Raw genomic sequence first — 18817 nt, 5'->3', positions numbered from 1 at the left:
GGGCGGTGCCGGCGGGGGCGGTGCCGAACGCTGACCCGACCCGCCGGCCCGGCCGCCCTGTCCGCAGGACGACATGCAGGTGGTCATCGGGCAGCAGCTGCGATCACAACGCCAGAAAGAGCTGAGTGCGGCTGGATCCGCCCCGAGCCGCAACCCGCCGCGCCTCTCGCTGCGCCTGGGCCCTGGGCCCGCCGGCGGCTTCTTCAGCAACCTCTTCCGAAGGACCTGAGCGCCTGGTCGAGGGGGCCACCTTTGCCCTCTTTGGCTCACTTTCCTCTTCTGGCCAACGGAGCAACGGGCCCTGACTGTCTGCCAAAGGCGGCTGGTGCCCTCTCCACCCCAAGAGGCTGGGCAAGGGCTCACCGGGAACAGGGGCCAGCTTTGGGGGCCAGGGACCCAAGGTGGGTGGCAGGGGCAGGTGTGGCAGAGCTGTTTTTCGAATCTAGATAGGTCTATCTTTTCCAGGGACTAGGCCCCCTGCCCCCCGGCATGCTCCAGGACAGGGTTGAGGGTGGGTATTTATGTATCAAGCTCAGACAGAGTAATATATAAATCATTGCACCGACTTGGCCTCCATTCTTGGGAAAAAAGCACATGAAAAAAAAATGCCCCAAATTTTATTAGTATAAAAAAAAGAAAAAACCAAACCACTCCGAACCCCTGAGATGGAGGTGGGGGTGTTGCTGGAGGTCAGAAGGACAGGGAGAAAGCTCGGTAGCCCAGATTGGTGAAGACATCCACCCTGCAGCTGTTGCCTGCGGCTGTCAGGACCTAGAGGCAAGAGGGGAGTGACTGACCTGCCCACACGCTCTGGCCTCCCAGGATCCCCACCGCCCCTTGCTGAACCCACCTTGCACTCAGGGGCTGCTGGTTGCTGGTTGAGGCTGAGGCTTAGCAGCCCTGGGGAGGAGCCAGGCACCTGGGCCTTGAGCTCCCCGCTCAGCTGCCACTGATTGACACAGCGACCCTGTCCAGCTGATAGAATCTGTGGAAGACAAGGAGGGGCCTCAGGGTTCAGGGCTGCAGGGGGAGCGGGGCAGGGCTGGCAGAAGCAAGACAGAGGGCCTCACCAAGTCCTGGTAGAAGGTAACATGCTTCTGTGGTGCCCGCATGGGGAAGACGGTGGTGGGTGTGGAGGATCGAAGGTGCCAGAGGGTTAGTGCTGGGCCACCTCCACAGACCTGGGCAGAAAGGTGGGGGTCCCCAGCCGCCATGAACCACAGGCCCTCAGCTGGACAGGGCCCGGAGCTGCCACCCCATCTTGCACTCTGCCCGGCTCACCATCCAGTCAGAGTCAGTTGCCAAACATCCAATCCAGCGCCCATTGTGGGGCCTCGAGCACTCCTGGGAGGGAAGAGGAGAATAGAGGAGGAGGTGAAGACACAGGAGATGCCCAGGAAGGAAAAAGGACAGAGCATGGGGTGTGCCCTCACCTCGTGCTTGTAGACCTCAATCGTCTGGACCTCCTTGGCCGTGCGGAGGTCTGTGAGGGAAGAACCATAAAAAGTACCCTCCTTGCCCCAGCCTCCCTTACCACCATCTTTCCCTCCAATCAGACATTCCCTTACCCCAAAGCCGCACGGCCCCATCCTCGCCACCTGACAGCACCTCGGGGCTCCGCTCCCGCAGTGCCAGGCAGTGGATGTAGTCTGTGTGGCCCCAGAGGGCCCGCTGCAGGGAGAGGGGCAGTGTCAGGACAAGATCCAGGAAGGATGCTGCTGCCCCTGCTCCCCCACCCCGCCCCTGCCACTCCAGTTCCACAGCCCTCTCACCGTGAAGGTCCCCGTCTCAAGGTCCATCGTATGCAACTGACAGTCTCCCCCTGCCAGGATGAGGGAATTCTCCTGCAGAAGGTAGGATGGGGTCAGAAGAGAATGTCAAGTCAGAACAGGGAGAGGGGAAGGATTAAAATTTGGGCCCAAAACAGGGCAGGGCAGAGCCCCAATTAAAAAGGGCTCAAACCTTGGGGACGAGAAGCAAAGCATTGATCTCAGGTACTTCCAGACTGGTCCTGGGAGAGGAAAAGCAGAGTCAGCTCTTGTGAGGCAGTACCTTCACCCCCACATGCCCTCTGCCCACATGGGCCTGGCTCACCTGTATGGGGGCTGACGACGCCACAGCTCCTTACAGCCCTTCATGGAGAAAAACACTGGGTGATCTCAAAGGCTCTCTCTGGGTCTGGGCACCTCACCCTTCCCCCAGCTCCACACTCACCTTCTTAAGGATCTCTGCCCAAAGCCAGGCCTTCACCTCCCCATCCCCAGCACTGAGCAGATGTCGATCAGTGGAGACCATGCTGTAGACGGGTCCATCGTGGGCTAAATGGAAGTACAGAACCTGAGTGACCCTGTCCTGCTCCTCTCGTCCACCCGGGGGTTCCCTAAGCTGGCCTCAATGCCTGCACCCACCTTGGAAGGTCACCATGGGCTTCTTACTTTCCTCTTTGGCCTCAGAGCTCAAAGCAGCAGACAAGCTGAAAGGAGAGGGGCCTGAGAGTCAGAAGAAGGGGGCATCAGCCCCAGGAGGACCAAGTGCCAGAGCTAATGGATGGTGGGGAGCAGGGGCAAGGGTACCTAAAGATGGCTATCTGCCCGTAATTGTTGCCGGCTGCCAGGAACTTCCCACAGGGTGAGACATTCTGGGAAAAAATGATCATGTGCAGCCGCTGCAGGGCCTGAAATACTTCCATCTGTGGAGAGAGGCTGGATGAAGGCTGTCTGGGGCGTCTGGGACCCCTGAACCACACACTCCTTCCTGCTTCCCCTGCTGCAGTCCGGCCTCCCGCCGCAGTCCGGCCTCCCACCGCACTGACTTCTCAGTTCTCCTTTTTATAGCCCACCAAGCAGGCACCTGTCCATATAGTCCCAGGGGTGGCTCGAAGGAGGAGGTGAGAAAGGGGAGAGTTGAGGCTTGATGCCTATTGGAACTTTTGTTGACCAAGGACTCAGCCTCTCCTCCACGTTTCCTCAACTGTCAAAAGGAGCCCACGGGAGATTTCGTCACGATTGGATGAGCTACTGTATATAAAAAGCTTCGCACAGGGCTGCCTCGGAGAAACCGCTTAAAAAGTGGCTCTAGGGGCTTCCCTGGTGGCGCAGTGGTTGAGAGTCCGCCTGCCGATGCAGGGGACACGGGTTCGTGCTCCCGTCCGGGAAGATCCCACATGCCGCGGAGCGGCTAGGCCCGTGAGCCATGGCCGCTGAGCCTGCACGTCCGGAGCCTGTGCTCCGCAACGGGAGAGGCCACAACAGTGAGAAGCCCGCGTACCACACACACACAAAAAAGTGGCTCTATTACTCCAATACAGAAAAACGTACTGACTCCTAATCCGTATCCTGACTTTCATGTTAGGCCCCTGAGGTATTTCTGGGTTACTCTCCCTCCCTCGGGTCAGAATCCGAGTCCCACCAACAGCCCACGCAAAACAGGTCTTGAGCGCACGACTCCTTGCCGGCCCCTTCGGAGCCGGGCATGGACTACAAACCCCAGAAAGCACCGCACATCGCGCCCTCTCACCTGACCCAGAGGCACCGCTTGCGGCATGGTTCGCTCCATCTCGAGAAATAAAAGTCCCAGAGTGCTCCGCGCGCGACGAAGCCTCACGAGACCGGAAGTGCCAGCAAGCGCCTCCCTTTCGCGGTGCGTCACCTACCCAACGCCGGTGGCGGGTCCGGCGTGAAGGCGGCCGCCGCGTAACCCGAGTCCCAGGAGCGGAGGTGACCGCCAAGAAGGTCCCAACACTAAGTGGCGCCCTCCTCAACGCCACTACGCCAGGTCCCTTCCCCTACCTCCCCTCCCCTACCCCGCTGAACCGACCCGCCTTCCAGTCGCGTGCCGTCCGTCTTCCGCGCCTGCGCGGGACCTGGCCGCGCGCGCGCGCGCCTAAAGCCACGCCCCCGCGTTGAGCCACGCCCTCGGAGGCTCCGCCCCTGTCGTCCGGATCCCACCCCTCCGCTCGCAGGACCCCGAACCCCAATGATCTTACAGCAACCCCTGGAGCGAAGCCCCCAGGGTCGGGCCCGGCGCGACCCGCGGGCTGACTCAGGGGCGTCCCGAGGCCTGGACGCGAGGTGTGTGTGGGGGCCCTGGGTGGGCCTGGCCCGGGGGCCCAGGAGCTTTGCTGGGCCCTCAGGGCTGGTCTGCAGGATGACACGCGGTGGGGTTTATCGGCAGGGCTTGGGCATGAGTTAAGACAGGATTGCAGACTTGGGACAGACTCCGAGGCAGGCTTCTGGATGGTCTGGGAGAGGAGGTGACTTAGGCGTCAGCTGAGACAGGGTTGGGCTGGGGGCTCCTGGCTGACGCTGCAGGCTTAGTTGGGCAGATCCTGGGGATGGGTCCAAGAGGGTGGGGTGCTCCTGGCTCTCTTTTCTTCCCAGCTCCCCTCTCCGAGGAGCTGTGCCCATGAGTACCAAGCGTCGCCTGGAGGAGGAGCAGTGAGTTTGGGGGCAGGGAGGGACTTCCAGCAAGCCCTCTGTCACCTCAGGTCCCCATCAGACTACCTCTCCTCTGAATATCCCAGGCTGCCTGCCTCCTCGTCTCTCCCCAGGGAGCCCCTGCGCAAGCAGTTCCTGTCTGAGGAGAACATGGTCACCCATTTCTCTAGACTCAGCCTGCACAATGACCATCCTTACTGCAGCCCCCCCATGGCTTTCCCCCCAGCTCTGCCCCCACTCAGGTAGGCACAATCCACAATCCACTAGCTGGGCCTTCTGGAGGATCATACCCAATCCTCAGAGCCAATCTCCAGGCTCTGCCTCATCTTGCTATTTTTAGCTTCTAGCCAACCTCTGTTGTTTCCCTACTTGGCTCCTTGGAAGGTGCCAGCAGTCCAGGAGCCCCTGGGGACCTGTACCAGGTGGGGTGTGGCTCTGCTAGTCCAGCCTCAGCCCTGTGCCGTGACTGTCATTTCCTCTTCCAGAAGCCCTTGCTCTGAGCTGCTTCTCTGGTGCTACCCTGGGAACCTGATCCCGGAGGCGCTCCGGTTGCTGAGGCTGGGGGACACCCCCAGCCCCCACTATCCTGCAACCCCAGCTGGGGACTTAATGGAGCTCTGAGTGCTGGGGGGCAGTGCCCCTGCCCACCTTCCTTCTTCCCCACAGCAGGGGAGGCCAGCACTCCCACGAAGGGAGCAGCTGCCCTGCTTTTCCTCCAGACCAGGCCTCTGGGCACCAGGACCTTCCCCCAACAGAGGACACTGAGCCCCACGGAGCCCTGGGGTGGGAGGTGCAGGAGCATGGGAAGGGAGCCGTCCCCTCCCCAGAGAACTGAATAAAGATTGCTGAGCAAATGAAGCCTACAGTGTGGAACCCAGGGCCTTTGGGAAAGGGAGGGCAGGGCAGAGGTGCTGGATGCTGGGGTTTCTCCTCAAGATCTTCCCTGGAAAACGGTCAGGGCACAGCCAGGTCCTGGCAGGCTGGGCTCAGGCATTGAGAATGTGTGAGTCAGAGCCTCACCCCCACCCCCGCGGCTGACTCACTCCTCCCTCCAGCTCTGGGAAGTCAGGCTGGGATCATGCCACTCTCCAAACCATTTAAAGTTAAAGATTCTTTTATTAATAAATTCTCTCCCCCCTCCAAACTTTCTTCCCAAAATAAATATCTCCCCCCTTTTGGGGGTTGGAGGGGCAGTGTCTTAGGGCCAGCCGTGCTAGAGGGCCAGCCCCCTAGTGTTAGGAACAGGTCCCTAGCGCCCCAGGCTGAGACCCCGTGGTGGAATTTCAGTACATCTGAGTGGGTGGGTCCTGATGTTGTGTCTATCTCTCAGGTCAGCCTGGCCCCCAGGCCATAGTGGGGGTGGGGGGACCCTTGTGCAAATGCTGTGGTTCCTTAGTGTCAGCTGTCTGGCATGAGCCAGCCAGGGTCTCCTTTTCTATTCTGGAGCCAGAGTCAGGGCAGTCAGACACCTTGGAAGGCCCTTCTGAAGCCTGGACCCAGGCCTCAGAGAGGTGATTCGCTGTCCCCCATCCCTCCACACCCCTGTGGTTGGAGCAGCCTGGCTTTGGCTGTGTCTGGGAGGCTGGGGCTGGCTCCAGAATGAATGAATGAATGATGAGTGGGCGCAGCCTCCTGCTGGCAGGGGGCGCTCACTGTCACTGGATCAGCGCCACGCCAGGACAGCCCTCCCCGCCGGTCTCCTCGATGGGGGCTGCAAGATAAGAAGAGGGGCATCATGAGCGGGGGAGTTGCTGAGGAATGATGAGGGGCCGTCGGGCGGGCAGGGGCGCACTTACTGGTAAACTTTTCTCTCCTGCGGCACCGTCTCCAGACCAGGAATCCGGAAAGCAGCCCCAGAACGAGGGCCAGGCTCAGGGCACCCCCAAGGATGGGCCACAGCAGCCTGAAGGAGGCTGGAGGGGCCGCAGCGCCTGGGGGCGGGACTCCAAGTCAGACCTCGCCCCTCTAGGGACCAGCCCCGCCCCCTAGATCGGAGCCTTAAGCCTTTCCTCCACCTTGGTCTCTACCCCAGTCAGAGCCCCTTCCTCACTCCAGCCTCTCCCAATTAATTCCACAGATCTGCTCCCCTCTCCACCCAGCAACCCTCCCCCCCAAGACTGGGGTCCGCTCGCCTCTGGCCCCGCCCCCACTCACAGCCCAGGCAGAAGTCGCTGTGCGGTCGCGTGGGGCACGATGCGCAGTCCATGCACTTGTCTAGGTCCGCGCTCCAGGAGCTGCCGCGAGAGCAGGGGGTGGTGCCTGGGGAGGGGGCCGCGAGTCAGAGGCGGGGGGCGGCTATTTTTGGGGCTGAGGTCAGGGTCGGCCGGCTCGAATAACGTGAGTCACCGGCGCTCTCCCTCCACATTCCTCACAGGTGACCGCACGGCCCGACCGGGACACGGCAGCGCGGGGGAGAGGGGGGCGTAGTGCGGGACGCTGGGGGGAGTAGGTCAGGTCCCCATAACAGCCCCCCCGCCGCCGCCGGCGGGTGACTCATTCCTGGGCACCGGGCCCGACCCCGGTCCCTCCCCCCGCATAGCTGGGCACTGAAGTCACCGGATGGAAGGGGGCACCCCACATGGTATGGGGGGCACAGACCTCCGTGCCACTCAACACCCCCCCAACTCTTCGGTCAAGGGGGGGTGGGCAGACCCGGTATTGATCAGGCTGGGGGCGTGCCACCTTACCGGACGGGACATCCCTCCCTCAAACTTTTCTTCTCTCTCCACTTCCGAGTCCAGACTCAGGACCGAAGCCTCCCCCGCCCCCCAAGTTGGACAGGCGGGAAACTGAGGCCTGGACTACGGATGAAGCTGGGAGCGAGATGGGACCTCTCCTGGCCAGGGAGCGCGGTGTCTGGAGACCACCTGACCCCGGATCCCCATGTCCGCCTAGTCCCCCCAGTTCTGCCCACTCCTCTAGGCCCCCAATGACGGCTCCCCGATCCCGGACCTGGGAGTCCTCCGTCTCCCACGCCCTCCCGCCCAGCCCGGGCCGGGCATACCTGGCACTCGCTCCCCGGCCGCGGCGCGCAGCAGCGCCAGCCCGAGCCCCAGCACGAAGAGCCGCGGCAGCGGGCGTAGCGGGCCGGGAGACATGGTGTTGTTCGTCGGGCGGCGGCTGCAGTCTGCGCTGGCCGCCCGCGTACCGGGGCAGACAGCAGCGGCCCCGCCCCCGCCTTCCGGGGCGGATCCCTAGCCTCTGCCCACCCCGTGATCCACCCCTAGACGCCGGGTCCCGCCCGGACCTCTAAGTTCAGTTATTCGCTCAACAAACGCCGTCTCTGTGCGGGAGCGGCCAGAACGCCAAAGGGATGCAGATCTGGCCCTGCCTTCTCGGTGCGGAAGCCCAGGAGGTGCGTGTTGGGCGAGAGGGCGGATCTGACACGAAACAACCCAGCACAGAGAAAGCTGTTTCTTAAGGGCCCCGAGGGTATGATAATAACAATACAACAAAAATAATAATACTGTGCCCTTTAATTTCTACCTTAGCACATAGTTACATAGTAAAATGTGGGCTTGTTGTCTCCATTTTTCAGACTAAAATGAAGCTCGGGAAGGTTAGGTGAGTTCCGGAGTCGAGCCCCAAGCTCTGTTCGGCTCCATACCCTGCCCCTTGACCCACTGCTTGCCGGACTTCAGCCAGTTGATGCTCTGCACCCGGGCCAGATGGGGGAGCAGCGGCTCCAGGCTCGAGCGCCCCCCACTGACGAGGTTGGGATTCGCGCGTTCGCCGCGGTCGGGACTGGGGTCTCTGCCCCTCCCCTGGGCGGTGGTCCGGTGACGTCATTGCCTCTTTAAGACCCCCGCCTCCGCCCCAGTCCCAGCACTCCGCCTGCTACTCCGAATCTTGGTGGACTCCTTTGCAGGTGAGCCTGGGGGAAGTGTGCGTGTCGTGGAGGAGGGGGTAGGTGCCTCGAAGATAGGGGGGCACGGGGAGTGGCGGAGTTGGGTTGGGGTGCGCGTGAAGAACCTGAACTGATTGGGCGGCAGCCACCCAGGGCCAGGAGCCCCTGGGCGGGGGGCTGCACCAAAGCCCTAATGGGGTCCTTTGGCGGAAGGGTTAAACGCCCCTCCCCCCAGCCCGGGGACAAAGGCACCGAAACCCAGGCGCCCCTCCCCCACCTGTGCTTCCCTCTGGGGCGGGGCTCCCTTCCCCCTCACCTGCGGGAGCGGACCCTGCAGCTAGCGCCGCCATTGGAACCCTCCAGGTTGCGCGGCTTCCAGGCCGGGGGGCTGAGGACACCCTCCTTCGGGCCAGACTCAGAAGGGAAATAGGGATCGAGAGCGGGAGGGGACGCCCTCGGATGAGCCGAGCCTGTAGTGCGTGGAAAGGGAAGGGGTCGAGACCAGGGACACGCTTGTAAGGGAGAGGTGCTGGGTGCCTAGTCTGGCGTGGCCCCGGCCCTAACCCGGCCAGAGTCCTGGAGGGCTGACACTGGGTTTGGGATTAGCGCCGTACGGCCCGCCGCGTCCTATCTCCCCCCAGGTCATGAGTTCGGCCCGGGTTATGGGCGGGTGCAATTGAGTGGAGAGTCTGCCCTCTGGCCACCCTGGTGGGGCCGGTGCTAAGTTTAGGTCCGAGCCGTGCGCGGGAACTTTGGGCAATGGAGAGCCACAACGGGACCCTGAACGGAAGGGATCCCCCGCGGCGACCTCCAACACGAAGTGGGATGTGTGGGGGCCAGGGCTGCCCCAGAGGAGATGTTTCACTGGACAGACCCCAAGGGTGGTAACTTCTTTTAGGGAAGTTGTGTCCTGAGAGAATGGCATTTGGGGCAAGAATACACAAAAAAATGTCACCAACCTTGGGGGTCTGCTCTGTGGCCCCCCTAGGGGAGGACAGAAGGGCAGGAACCAGGGAGGCAGCCGGTGGCCTTGGGAAAGGAAGTGCTTTGGGGTGGGAGGGCTGTTTTTGTTTTTGTTTCCCTCCATCTCTGCTGCCCCATCCAGGGTCTGACTGGGTGGGATTGGTTTGGGCCAGGCAGTGGCAGGCAAGGCCAGGGCTGACTGGCCACCATGTACACAAGATCTTAAGATCAAACTGGCAACCGCCTGTATGGGGTACAGAACCAAGTTGGGGTGAAGGGTTTGGACATTTATGTTGGGTGCTGGGAGGAAACTTGTATCTCTATTCTTGGTGTTAAAACTAAGTTTTAAGCCTGAAGCTCATGGCTAGAGCAAACCTACCACCCATTAACCCTGTGGAAACCACCAAAAAACTGCATTCTATTGTTTCATCCCTTTTGCCCCTTTGTACCCAAAGTAGCTGAAGCCATGGGCAAGCATGTGCATAGGCTTTATATTTCATTTGCACTCAAAACAACTAGGACTGGGTTGCTTACTTTTTCACTCTTATAAACTAGTGCCTGTCTAAGGAAAAAAAAATACTAAAGCATTAAATGCTCGTTTTGCCCATGAGAAAATGAGGCTCAGGGAGCATGCCTTGTCCATGTTACAGGACACGGTGTCCTGATTCCCAGGGTTCATACTCTTGTCCTGTGTGGTGGCCATGGCTTGTGGCATGGGGGTTAGCATTCACTGGGAACCAGAGGCTGGGCCAGCTGATCTTAACGTTACTCTGCTTCTGTCCCACAGTGCAGCTCCTCAACCTCAACCTCAACCTCACCATGGCCTCTGCTGGTCTGCAAATCCTGGGGATCGTCCTGACACTGCTTGGCTGGGTGAATGCCCTGGTGTCCTGTGCCCTGCCCCTGTGGAAGGTGACCGCCTTCATCGGCAACAGCATTGTGGTGGCCCAGGTGGTGTGGGAGGGGCTGTGGATGTCCTGCGTGGTGCAGAGCACTGGCCAGATGCAGTGCAAGGTGTACGACTCGCTGCTGGCGCTGCCCCAGGACCTGCAGGCTGCCCGAGCCCTCTGTGTCATCACTCTCCTAGTGGTCCTGCTCGGCCTGCTGGTCTACCTCGCAGGGGCCAAGTGCACCACCTGTGTGGAGGACAAGGACTCCAAGGCCCGTCTGGTGCTCATCTCTGGGATCATCTTTGTCATCTCAGGAGTCCTGACCCTGATCCCCGTGTGCTGGACTGCCCACACCATCATCCAGGACTTCTACAACCCCCTGGTGGCTGAGGCCCAAAAGCGGGAGCTGGGAGCCTCCCTCTACCTGGGCTGGGCAGCTTCTGGCCTTTTGTTGCTGGGTGGGGGGCTACTGTGCTGCACCTGCCCCTCTGGGGGGTCCCGGGGCTCCAGCCATTATATGGCCCGATACTCGGCCTCAGCCCCGCATACTGCCTCTCGGGGTCCCTCTGAGTACCCCACTAAGAATTACGTCTAATTCAGGAAGGGGAGCATGGGCTCCCTTGAGAGTGGAGCCTAACCCTCTGAGCTGGAGCCATGGCAATGGTGATCCATGACAGCTTTGGTGTTGTTTTTGCTTTATATTGGGGGGGGGCAGTGGTTAATCCATTTGATAACCCTGGGGGTCGGGCCTCCCTAGGCCTGCAGAGACAAGCCTTCCCTTGCTGGTCAGGCCTCTGGAACCCGCAGGGGCTTTTGAGCCACCTGTAGCCTCTAGAGGAGCAGGTGATAAGTTACCAAAGACCCACCCACCTCCAAGTCTTCTGACCTCTGGCTCCTCCAACCTGAGTCATGTCCCCCCTGTGCTGACCCCTGACCCTCCCATCCCCAGCCCCTGTGCACTTCTGCCATGTCCTGCCCACACTCACCAGTTTTTACTAAATAAAGCACATTTTGTTTGGTTACTTGCCTTTGGTGTTGCTGGGGGTCTGCTGAGTGCCAGCCTGGCAGGAGGAGGTGGGCACAAGTCACTCACCTCCCGTGTTGGCCCCGTGCCTTGCGTGGCCTGAGTGAGGTTACCCACTGGTCAGGACCTGGAGCAGGCCTTGGCCAGACAAACCCAGGAGAGGCCATCAGGTCTTCCCGGCCCAACCACAGATCAAAGGAGCCAGGTTACAAATGGTCTGTTTATTCCCTACTCAAGGGTGGGGGTGAGGGGGGTTGATGATGGGCAGGGCCTCCAGGCCTGGAGGAGAGTGGCTGCTCCCAGATAACCTGTCCTGGGCCTCTGGATGCTGGTAGTGGCCAGGTCAGAAGGGACCAACTCCAGGCCAGGGAGGGCATAAGGAGCTACTGCCCTTTGGGTGAGGCCCAGGTTCTGGGGGCAGGGGAGGGCTCAGGAAGAGGAAGGCCAGCCTGAAGGAGACAGCAGAAGAGAGAAAATTGGGGGAAGCAGGGGCAGGCAAGGGCACCCTGCCTGGATGGAGGTGGGGACCCCACTGAGGAGGGTCTAGACTCAGTCAGGCCCGCTGAGACTAGCCCTGCAGCCGGGCTGGGCTCCAGCATCTGGAAAGTGGGTTTCACCTGGGGGAGGGATTGACAGTAGAAGGCAAGGATTAGGGCAGGGCATCCAGCACAGGGTCAAGGTTCTAAGCAGCAGGCTTCCATGGACATTCACCTCACACGTAGTCTCTCTTGTCCAGCCCAGATGCACCCGAGCGGGAGGGGATAGAGTAGCCCAACCTCGGTCCCCGGGGCCGGTCGATCTGGGGCGGGGGGCATGTGCAGCAGAGGAGGCCCCCGCCCAACATAAGCAGGGCAGATGCCGCCCAGCCCAGGTAGAGAGAGGCTCCCAGCTCCCGCTTGAGGGCCTCAGCCACCAGGGGGTTGTAGAAGTCCTGGATGATGGCGTGGGCGGTCCAGCACACAGGGATGAGCACCAGGATGCCTGAGAGGAGGAGGATGACCCCCCCGGTGAGCACAATGCGGGCCTTGGCGCCTTCATCCTCCACGCAGGTGGTACACTGTGCACCCGTGATGGCCACCAGCAGGCCAAGCAGAGCCAGCAAGAGGGCGATAACGCAGAGGGCTCGGGCAGCCTGCAGGTCCTGGGGCAGCGCCAGCAGCGAGTCGTACACCTTGCACTGCATCTGGCCAGTGCTCTGCACCACGCAGGACATCCACAGCCCCTCCCACACCACCTGGGCCACCACAATGCTGTTGCCGATGAAGGCGGTCACCTTCCACAGGGGCAGGGCACAGGACACCAGGGTCCCCAGCCAGCCCAGCACAGCCAGGGTCATGCCCAGGAGTTCAAGAGCAGTCGAAGCCATCTGTCCCCTCAGTTAGGTCTTCCCAACTCTAGGAGGCCTGGTTGATTTGCAGGAGTGGGTCCGATGCTGCGGAGCGTTGTCAGCGTCCTCTGACCAAGACAGTCCTCACATCTGTGAGCCTCTGGCAAGGCACCTCCTCGCTCCGTGCGCCTCACAGATGTGTCTCTGAACCTCCACAAACACAAATCAACCTCAAGTCCTGCTCAGCTGAGCGGCTGGTGTCCCTTCGAGGGGCCCGTCGCCCCTCAGATGCCCAGCGGCTGCTCCTGCCACCCTGCAGTCAGGTCCCACTGCCGCCTGTCTGACCCAGCTTGCACGGACCCTCCCGACCCACCTTCAGGCTGAAGAGAGATGTGTCCCCAGAGTTGGTGCAGGTTCACGCTGAGCGGCTCACCTGGCAGTGCCACCTGGGGACTATGCTGGCTCCCGGTTGCAGGCGGGGTTTTAAGGCCAAGGCAGGGGAGGAGCAGAGAGGCCGAGACTGGGGAAGCCAGAGTGATGGGAGGAGGCGGGGCTGGGGATGGGATGGGGGCCTCAGGGTCAGTGCAGGGGTGGGTCATGACCAGGATGGAACAGGGGAAGAAAGAACATCCATGCCATAGGAACCCATGGACAAAGGAACGGGGAGACTGAGGACCGGCTGTGGAGGAAGGAATGGGGGCCATAAAGGAACTGGCTCAGGACAGAAGTGGGAGGGTATCTTGGGGAGCCTCCTGTCCCCCGCCCGCCGCTGTCTCTGCTCTCCCCCACCCCGTGATGCAAACGCACCAGCTTCCCCAGTATCACACACCCCGCCCCTGTCCAGCTGCCCGCCAACCGGGGACTCTCTGGAATCTGATCCGTCTCCCCGTCTCAGCCCAGTGGCGCTGGCGGCTCCCGAGGGAGGGGCCCTGCCCGCACTGTTCCCCAGCAACAGGTGCCTGGCGCTCAGCTCAGGTGGCATCACCCAGGCAATGGCCTAGAAAACCACCACCCCCAACTTCTACATCAGCTCAGGTGTGCCATCCCCACCCCTGCTGCTGAAACTGGGGGCTGAGCTGAGGGTGTCTGGGGGCCAGGGACAAAGAGCCCGTTGTGCAGGTGGGGGAGGGGGAAGGGGGAGAGTAGCAGGGGCGTGAGCCGTCCGTGGGGGTGCAGCCCCAGCACCCAACTCTGTTCCTCGGGGAGTGGGACACCAACAGAGGAGGGCGTCCCTGAGCCCTGCCCCACAGTCCTCAGGAAAGACACCCCTCCTGAAGACCCCCTCAGAGCCTGTGACTCCCCTCGTGGGGGCAGCCTGGAAGTCACACAGACCATGGCTCAAACCCTGCCCCCAACCCGGGGCCAGTTCATGGAAGGTCAAGGTCCTTAGCCTCCTTGGGTCAAAGGTCTCTTTGAGAAGCACACAAACAGGAGCCCCTCATTTGGGGCGGGCCATGAGCTCCTTCAAGGCCCTCCCTGGGTGCTAAGAATCGAGGATTACTGTGTGAAAAGGGAGTTGGGGGCTGATGAAAATTCCACTCTCCAGGGTGGTGGAGAGGACCCCAGGGGGAGAGCCTCTCCACCCGCCCTCCTCCTGAGGAAGCTGGAGCTCACCTGGCCTGTGGGGGCAGGGGTGGGAGGCCCCCCAATGCACACCTGGTCGCTGCACCACTCTACGACCCTGAGGGAGGGGAGGGGTGCTAGGTGCCTCCTCACCTACCCAGTGGGGCTTCCTTTATAAAGAATTCTAATTTCAAGTGGCTGCATTGCTTCTGGGAATGGGTTTTAGCAATTTTTTGGAAGAGAGGTTTATAACTTCATCAGATTTGCAAAGCGGGTGGGTGCCCCAGAAAAGCACAAGAACCCCTCCCCCTAAAATGGAACAACTGAGACCAGTGTCAGCCAGTGGGTCTGATAGGCGGACGCCAATGATTGGAGCTTTCTCCACACTGGGTGCCTCCCCAGAGAGGGGCAGAGATCAACTGGTATGGGCTGGCCTGGTGGCCCCGGCCTGAAGACGGGAGGAGGGTGCTGATGCTAGCTGGCTGGGAAACGGCCAGAGCTCCCTGCTGGCTGTGATGGGCAGGGGGAACCCTGGGCAGGTTGTCCAGCTCATCTAGTGCCCCCTCACGCCCCCAGGCCTCAGATTTCATGGGGGTAGGTGGGTGGTTGAAGAAGGGCAAATAGAGGCAAGCCTTCAGTGGGCTCCCTCTGGGGCCACCAGGAATCCAGTCACACAGGTTTGGGCAGGCAGGTGTCAGGGAGCAGCAGCCAGCCCAGATCTCTGGAGGGCCCACCGAACCGCACAAAAGGCCTCCCATCCTGGGCAGCCTCAGCCCAGGGCCTTTTCCTTCCCCAGGCCTGGAGAGAGTCTGCCTCCTGCCTTGGGCATTAGGTCACCAACTCATCCTGATTTGCCTAGTACATTCTTGGTTTGAGCACTGAGTCCTTTGTAGGGGGGTCGCGGGAGATGGGGACAGTTGGTCAGCCTGCAATTGGGCCTTGCTTTAAGGGCCCACCAGTTCCACGGGCAGCTCCAACCCCCTCCCCCCAACGTCGTGATGGGGCCTGGTGTGGGCACTACACACCAGGTAAACGTGGTGCCAAGAGATGGCACAATGAGGACCCTGAACTTCTTAGATCCCATTTCCTCTTCGGCCCGACATGTCTACACTCTACCCCTGCACTGCCACACGGGAGGTGGGCGGTCAGAGGATGAAGACACCCCTCTCGCCGCCGCCCCCAGAAACCAATCCCAGCCAGACCTGCCTCCGGGCACGGGGCAGCTTCAGCTTCCTCCCACCTGTCTCCCTTTTCCCCGTCTTGATAAGGCGCCTCCTCCACAGCCTAGATGGAGAGTAAATGTGGGGACATTTGTCAGAGAACTAGGAGAGGCACACTGTGTGTGGGGGGGGGGATGGGCAGCAGAGGTCAGAGTCCCAGGGCACCTGGGCAGGAATGTACTGCCCACCCTCAGCTCTCAGCCCTCCTTAGGCCACGGCTGGGAGGCCCCAGGCCCTCTCTTAGGTCCTCTGGTCAACCTGGATTCAGCTGGATCTGGGAACCAAAGGGTTAAAGTTGGGGCCTAGGCTGGGCCTGGGACTCGGGCTGGAAGGCTATGGACAGGAGAGGCCGGGACCCCCACTGTGTAGTTACCATCTCAATGACACTTTACCGAGTCCGCAGGAAGCCCCACCTCATCCACCACCTCCTGGGAAAGAGGTGGGGGAGGAGAACCTTCCCTGCTGTACCACTGAGGGAGGAAACCAAGGAAGTGGAGGGGGGCTTGTCCTCCTCACCCCTTCAGGGAGTGACAGAACCGAAACTAACCTTTGTTCTCTCTGGGAGGGAGGAGGGGTGGGAGGCTCAGGTGGGCAGAAGAGACTGCAGCTCAGCTTAGATGAAGGTGAAGTGGGAGGGGGTTAACTCCAATCCTATTGTCCAACTCGCTCCCCTTACAGGGGAACAGGACAAAAGAGGGGAACTGACTGTGGCCACCATGGTGCCAGGAAGGGTATGGAGGTAGCTATGGGGGCTGCACAACAACCCCAAAGGCTGCATCGCCCGTTTCCCTGGGGAGGCACCTGAGGCCCCGAAGTTGCAGGTAGAAAGCCCCTGGCTCCTGAACCAAAAGGAAAAGAGGAAACACTGACATCCCATAATAATTCTCAGGGACTCACGCCCCCATTTTACAGACAAGGGAGCAAGCTCAGAGAGCTAAGGAACTTGGCCAAGAGAACACGTGGGAAACAGGACAAGCCTGATGCAACCCCAGACTGACTTCAAAGCCTCCGGCTCCTTGCCCAGCAACGCTGGCTGAGCTTCCTGAGCTGGGCCTCCTGGTGCCTCTTTCCCCGAAGGCAATGCAGCCCGCAGCCCAGCCGGGCCACCCCGCACCATGTTGAGCTTCCCTCAAGCCATCCTCCCTGCATCCTGTCCTTTCCTCCAGAGCCAGCCATCCCCTCCTCCTCCCACTCCTCGAGGCTCCCTGCGTCATGGGGAAGTCTCTGCACAGAACAACATCTGTATCTGATTACACGGGAAGCCACCCTCCACCCGGGTTCACTTTCACCGTGTCCATGTCCCCGTCTCAGAAAGCAAAGAGTGCTCTCCACTCGCAGCACGCAGATCAGTGAACTCTGGGGTCAGACGTGGTGTCAACCCCACCCCAGGACCTTGCTGGGCAAGTCACGTCTGCCTAATCTCGGGTGTCTCCTGGCTATAAACCAGAGGGAGAAGCCTGCCCTGCTTACCTCCAGGGTTGCCAAAGGCACTGGCTGGGCCGCAAGTGCTCTGCACACCTTAGGTATTATTGTAGGTATTAACTTGGGCCGGGAGTATTTCATCAAGAGCACAACGACAGTTTCACTTGTAAACTGGGGCCGACTCCATTGACTGGGTAACAACTTTATTATCAGTCGTAATTGTCAGCTTACAACCAGCAGCAGTTAGCCATCTGAAGCTCTGAGAGTGCTGTCTTCTTTAGGAGCCCACATTCAGTCTTGTCCTTCCTGTTTACTGTCTGATTCTCAGCTCAGAGTGGGAAGGGCTACAGGACATAAAGAGCATAGAGGAAGCAGCAAGCTGGCAGGAATGCGAACTCGGCCGCAATTCAGCAAAGGGGAAAGTCAGTCTACTTTTTTTCCTGTGCCAGTGAGAGCTTTATCAAGGCACTAGTGCCTTTGGATCCTGCGTGAGTACTCCAAGGGCACTCAAGGCTCAGGTTCAGCAAGGGGTAGGGCCTAACACAGGCTTTAGGGAAGCTGAAAGACAGCGTGGCAGGTGGGCCAGCCCCACAAGGGAGAGCACACTGCCTGTATGGATTGGATGGTGGCCCCCAACACTATGTCCAGTCCCAAGCCCTGGAACATGTCAGCGTGGCCTTATTTGAAAAAAGGGTTTTTGCAGGTGTACTTAAGGATCTCAAGATGAGAGCATTCTGGACTTAGGGTGGGCCCTATATCCAATGACAGGTGTCATAAGAGAAAAACAAGAGGGAGATGTGAGACACAGCTACAAGGGAGAAGGTCATATGAAGATGGAGGCAAAGATTGGAGTGATGCAGCCACAAACCAAGAACACCTGGAGCCACCAGAAGCTGCAAGAGTCAAGGAAGGATCCTCCCCTAGAGCCTTGGGAGGGAGTATGGCCCTGGGACACCTTGATTTTGGACTTGTGGCTTCTAGAACCAAGAGAGACTAAATTTCTGTTTTAAGCCACCCAGTTTGTGGTGATTTGCTACAGCAGTCTCAGGAAACTCATACACTGCCTTTCTTGCTGGCAGGTCCCAGGCTCTCAGAGGTCTCCCAAGGTCAATTTGGCTTCCTGATACCACTCCTGAGCTGCTGTAGAAGAGCCCACTGAGATAGGACGTCTGCCTGGTTACTTGAGCCCAAGCCACCTGAGTAACAAAGGGAACTTTATTCTGTGTTGTACACGCTGGGGAGAAAGGCGGGTGGGGGGTGGTGAAGGGAGGTAGTAACGATGGGGAGAGAACAGGGGCTTCCTCTCATGACTCACCCTGGGAGCTTTCCTGTCCCTTGGGGATGACTTCAGAGCCCTTGCATGTGACACTCTTGTTCCAAGGCCCAGTATCGACTGTCCATCAACACCAATGTTCTCCCCGTGCGCCCAGGCCCAAGGGACCCCAGGATCTATTTCAGCTGAAAGTTTGACTTCTTAAGACTTGGAAGGCAGGTTCTGAGTTTCCAAGAAGCCATACAAACTTCAGCAGAGAAAGATCTTAGCGATGGCATCCAAACCCTTTACTGCACAAGGGAAAATGAGACATTTTGCGTACTCTAGTAAAAGTATTTTTAAATTTTGTTTTCATTTCCTCAAGCCGCGTGCCGTGGGCTCCCAGCCCCACCTGCCCAGATCACCAGCCAGTTTATCACTACAAGGAATTAGTTACATTCTCAAATGACCAGGCAAAAGGCTTCCTGTAGGATAGTAGGAAAAAATGGAAGAAATGGCCCCAATTTTCAAACGAGCTTATTTTCAGACTTGCTCCTTCCTCCCCCAAAGGTGGGCTGCTCCCGACACGCCCTCCTTCTTCCCCAAGCCGGGCTCCGACCCACGCCCCTGAACCTGCCGGCGGGGAAGGCGGCGAGGGGCATAGCCTCTGAATCCAGGCAGGGCTGCCAACTCACCCGCCCGCAGCCCCTCCGGGGCGGGGAGGGCCGGGCCTTCAGCACGGCGGCTACAGGAAAAAGTGCGGAGGCGGGGGCGGCAGTGGCAGCGGCGGGGGAAAGGCGGGCAGCGGCCAGGGGTCGAGCGGCCAGGGGTCGAGCGGCCAGGGGTCTAGCGGCGCAGGCGGCGCCTGCAGGT

At 60.2% G+C, this 18817-nt stretch overlaps 6 protein-coding genes across 12 annotated transcripts in view; 3 read left to right on the top strand and 3 right to left on the bottom strand.

Moving 5' to 3' along the window:
• The window catches only part of BICDL2 (BICD family like cargo adaptor 2), a 7661-nt gene extending 7096 nt beyond the window's left edge, over positions 1 to 565 (top strand). For 2 of the 3 annotated variants that reach the window (XM_024759632.1, XM_024759631.1), the window contains one exon: positions 68 to 536. In XM_024759632.1, the coding sequence (XP_024615400.1) occupies positions 68 to 229 (162 nt within the window). In that variant the 3' untranslated portion in view covers positions 230 to 536. Of the gene's footprint in view, positions 1 to 67 lie in introns of all 3 variants that reach the window. The other variant, XM_024759630.1, reaches the window with a different exon arrangement.
• A 28-nt stretch (positions 566 to 593) lies between these two features.
• THOC6 (THO complex subunit 6) lies at positions 594 to 3857 on the bottom strand. Of its 2 annotated transcripts, XM_024759772.1 has the most exons (13): positions 3517 to 3857; positions 2574 to 2689; positions 2409 to 2473; positions 2215 to 2318; positions 2095 to 2132; positions 1963 to 2011; positions 1773 to 1844; positions 1569 to 1671; positions 1434 to 1483; positions 1282 to 1344; positions 1071 to 1181; positions 851 to 985; positions 594 to 771 (listed from the first exon to the last, which is right to left on the bottom strand). In XM_024759772.1, the coding sequence occupies exons 1-13, from the start codon at positions 3553 to 3555 to the stop codon at positions 691 to 693; spliced, it is 1026 nt and encodes a 341-aa protein (XP_024615540.1). In that variant the 5' UTR covers positions 3556 to 3857; the 3' UTR covers positions 594 to 690. The 2 variants fall into 2 exon arrangements, with proteins under 2 accessions (XP_024615540.1, XP_024615541.1); XM_024759773.1 differs by lacking the exon at positions 2574 to 2689 and having other exon boundaries at positions 601 to 771; positions 3517 to 3655.
• Positions 3858 to 3935: 78 nt separating this feature from the next.
• HCFC1R1 (host cell factor C1 regulator 1) lies at positions 3936 to 5294 on the top strand. Of its 2 annotated transcripts, none has more exons than XM_024759774.1 (4): positions 3936 to 4070; positions 4380 to 4436; positions 4550 to 4678; positions 4922 to 5294. In XM_024759774.1, exons 1-4 carry the CDS (start codon positions 3976 to 3978, stop codon positions 5055 to 5057), a joined length of 417 nt encoding a protein of 138 aa, XP_024615542.1. In that variant the 5' UTR covers positions 3936 to 3975; the 3' UTR covers positions 5058 to 5294. The 2 variants fall into 2 exon arrangements, with proteins under 2 accessions (XP_024615542.1, XP_024615543.1); XM_024759775.1 differs by having other exon boundaries at positions 4523 to 4678.
• Positions 5295 to 5532: 238 nt separating this feature from the next.
• Positions 5533 to 7577, bottom strand: TNFRSF12A (TNF receptor superfamily member 12A). 2 transcript variants are annotated; one of them, XM_024759749.1, is made up of 4 exons: positions 7441 to 7577; positions 6591 to 6695; positions 6233 to 6367; positions 5533 to 6147 (listed from the first exon to the last, which is right to left on the bottom strand). In XM_024759749.1, the coding sequence occupies exons 1-4, from the start codon at positions 7532 to 7534 to the stop codon at positions 6092 to 6094; spliced, it is 390 nt and encodes a 129-aa protein (XP_024615517.1). In that variant the 5' UTR covers positions 7535 to 7577; the 3' UTR covers positions 5533 to 6091. The 2 variants fall into 2 exon arrangements, with proteins under 2 accessions (XP_024615517.1, XP_024615518.1); XM_024759750.1 differs by having other exon boundaries at positions 6591 to 6670; positions 7441 to 7573.
• A 141-nt stretch (positions 7578 to 7718) lies between these two features.
• CLDN6 (claudin 6) lies at positions 7719 to 10841 on the top strand. Of its 2 annotated transcripts, none has more exons than XM_024759747.1 (3): positions 7719 to 7791; positions 7975 to 8304; positions 10034 to 10841. In XM_024759747.1, exon 3 carries the CDS (start codon positions 10066 to 10068, stop codon positions 10729 to 10731), a length of 666 nt encoding a protein of 221 aa, XP_024615515.1. In that variant the 5' UTR covers positions 7719 to 7791; positions 7975 to 8304; positions 10034 to 10065; the 3' UTR covers positions 10732 to 10841. The 2 variants fall into 2 exon arrangements, with proteins under 2 accessions (XP_024615515.1, XP_024615513.1); XM_024759745.1 differs by having other exon boundaries at positions 7730 to 7868.
• Positions 10842 to 11647: 806 nt separating this feature from the next.
• Positions 11648 to 12526, bottom strand: CLDN9 (claudin 9). The gene has a single exon (XM_024759748.1). The coding sequence runs from the start codon at positions 12524 to 12526 to the stop codon at positions 11873 to 11875; it is 654 nt and encodes a 217-aa protein (XP_024615516.1). The 3' UTR covers positions 11648 to 11872.
• Between the last annotated feature and the right edge of the window lie 6291 nt (positions 12527 to 18817).

Source organism: Neophocaena asiaeorientalis, unplaced genomic scaffold (assembly GCF_003031525.2).
Source record: "Neophocaena asiaeorientalis asiaeorientalis breed wild unplaced genomic scaffold, Neophocaena_asiaeorientalis_V1.1 scaffold254, whole genome shotgun sequence".
Lineage (NCBI taxonomy): Eukaryota > Metazoa > Chordata > Mammalia > Artiodactyla > Phocoenidae > Neophocaena > Neophocaena asiaeorientalis.
Note: the sequence above shows the minus strand (reverse complement) of the source record. Positions and strands in the feature narration are given on the sequence as shown.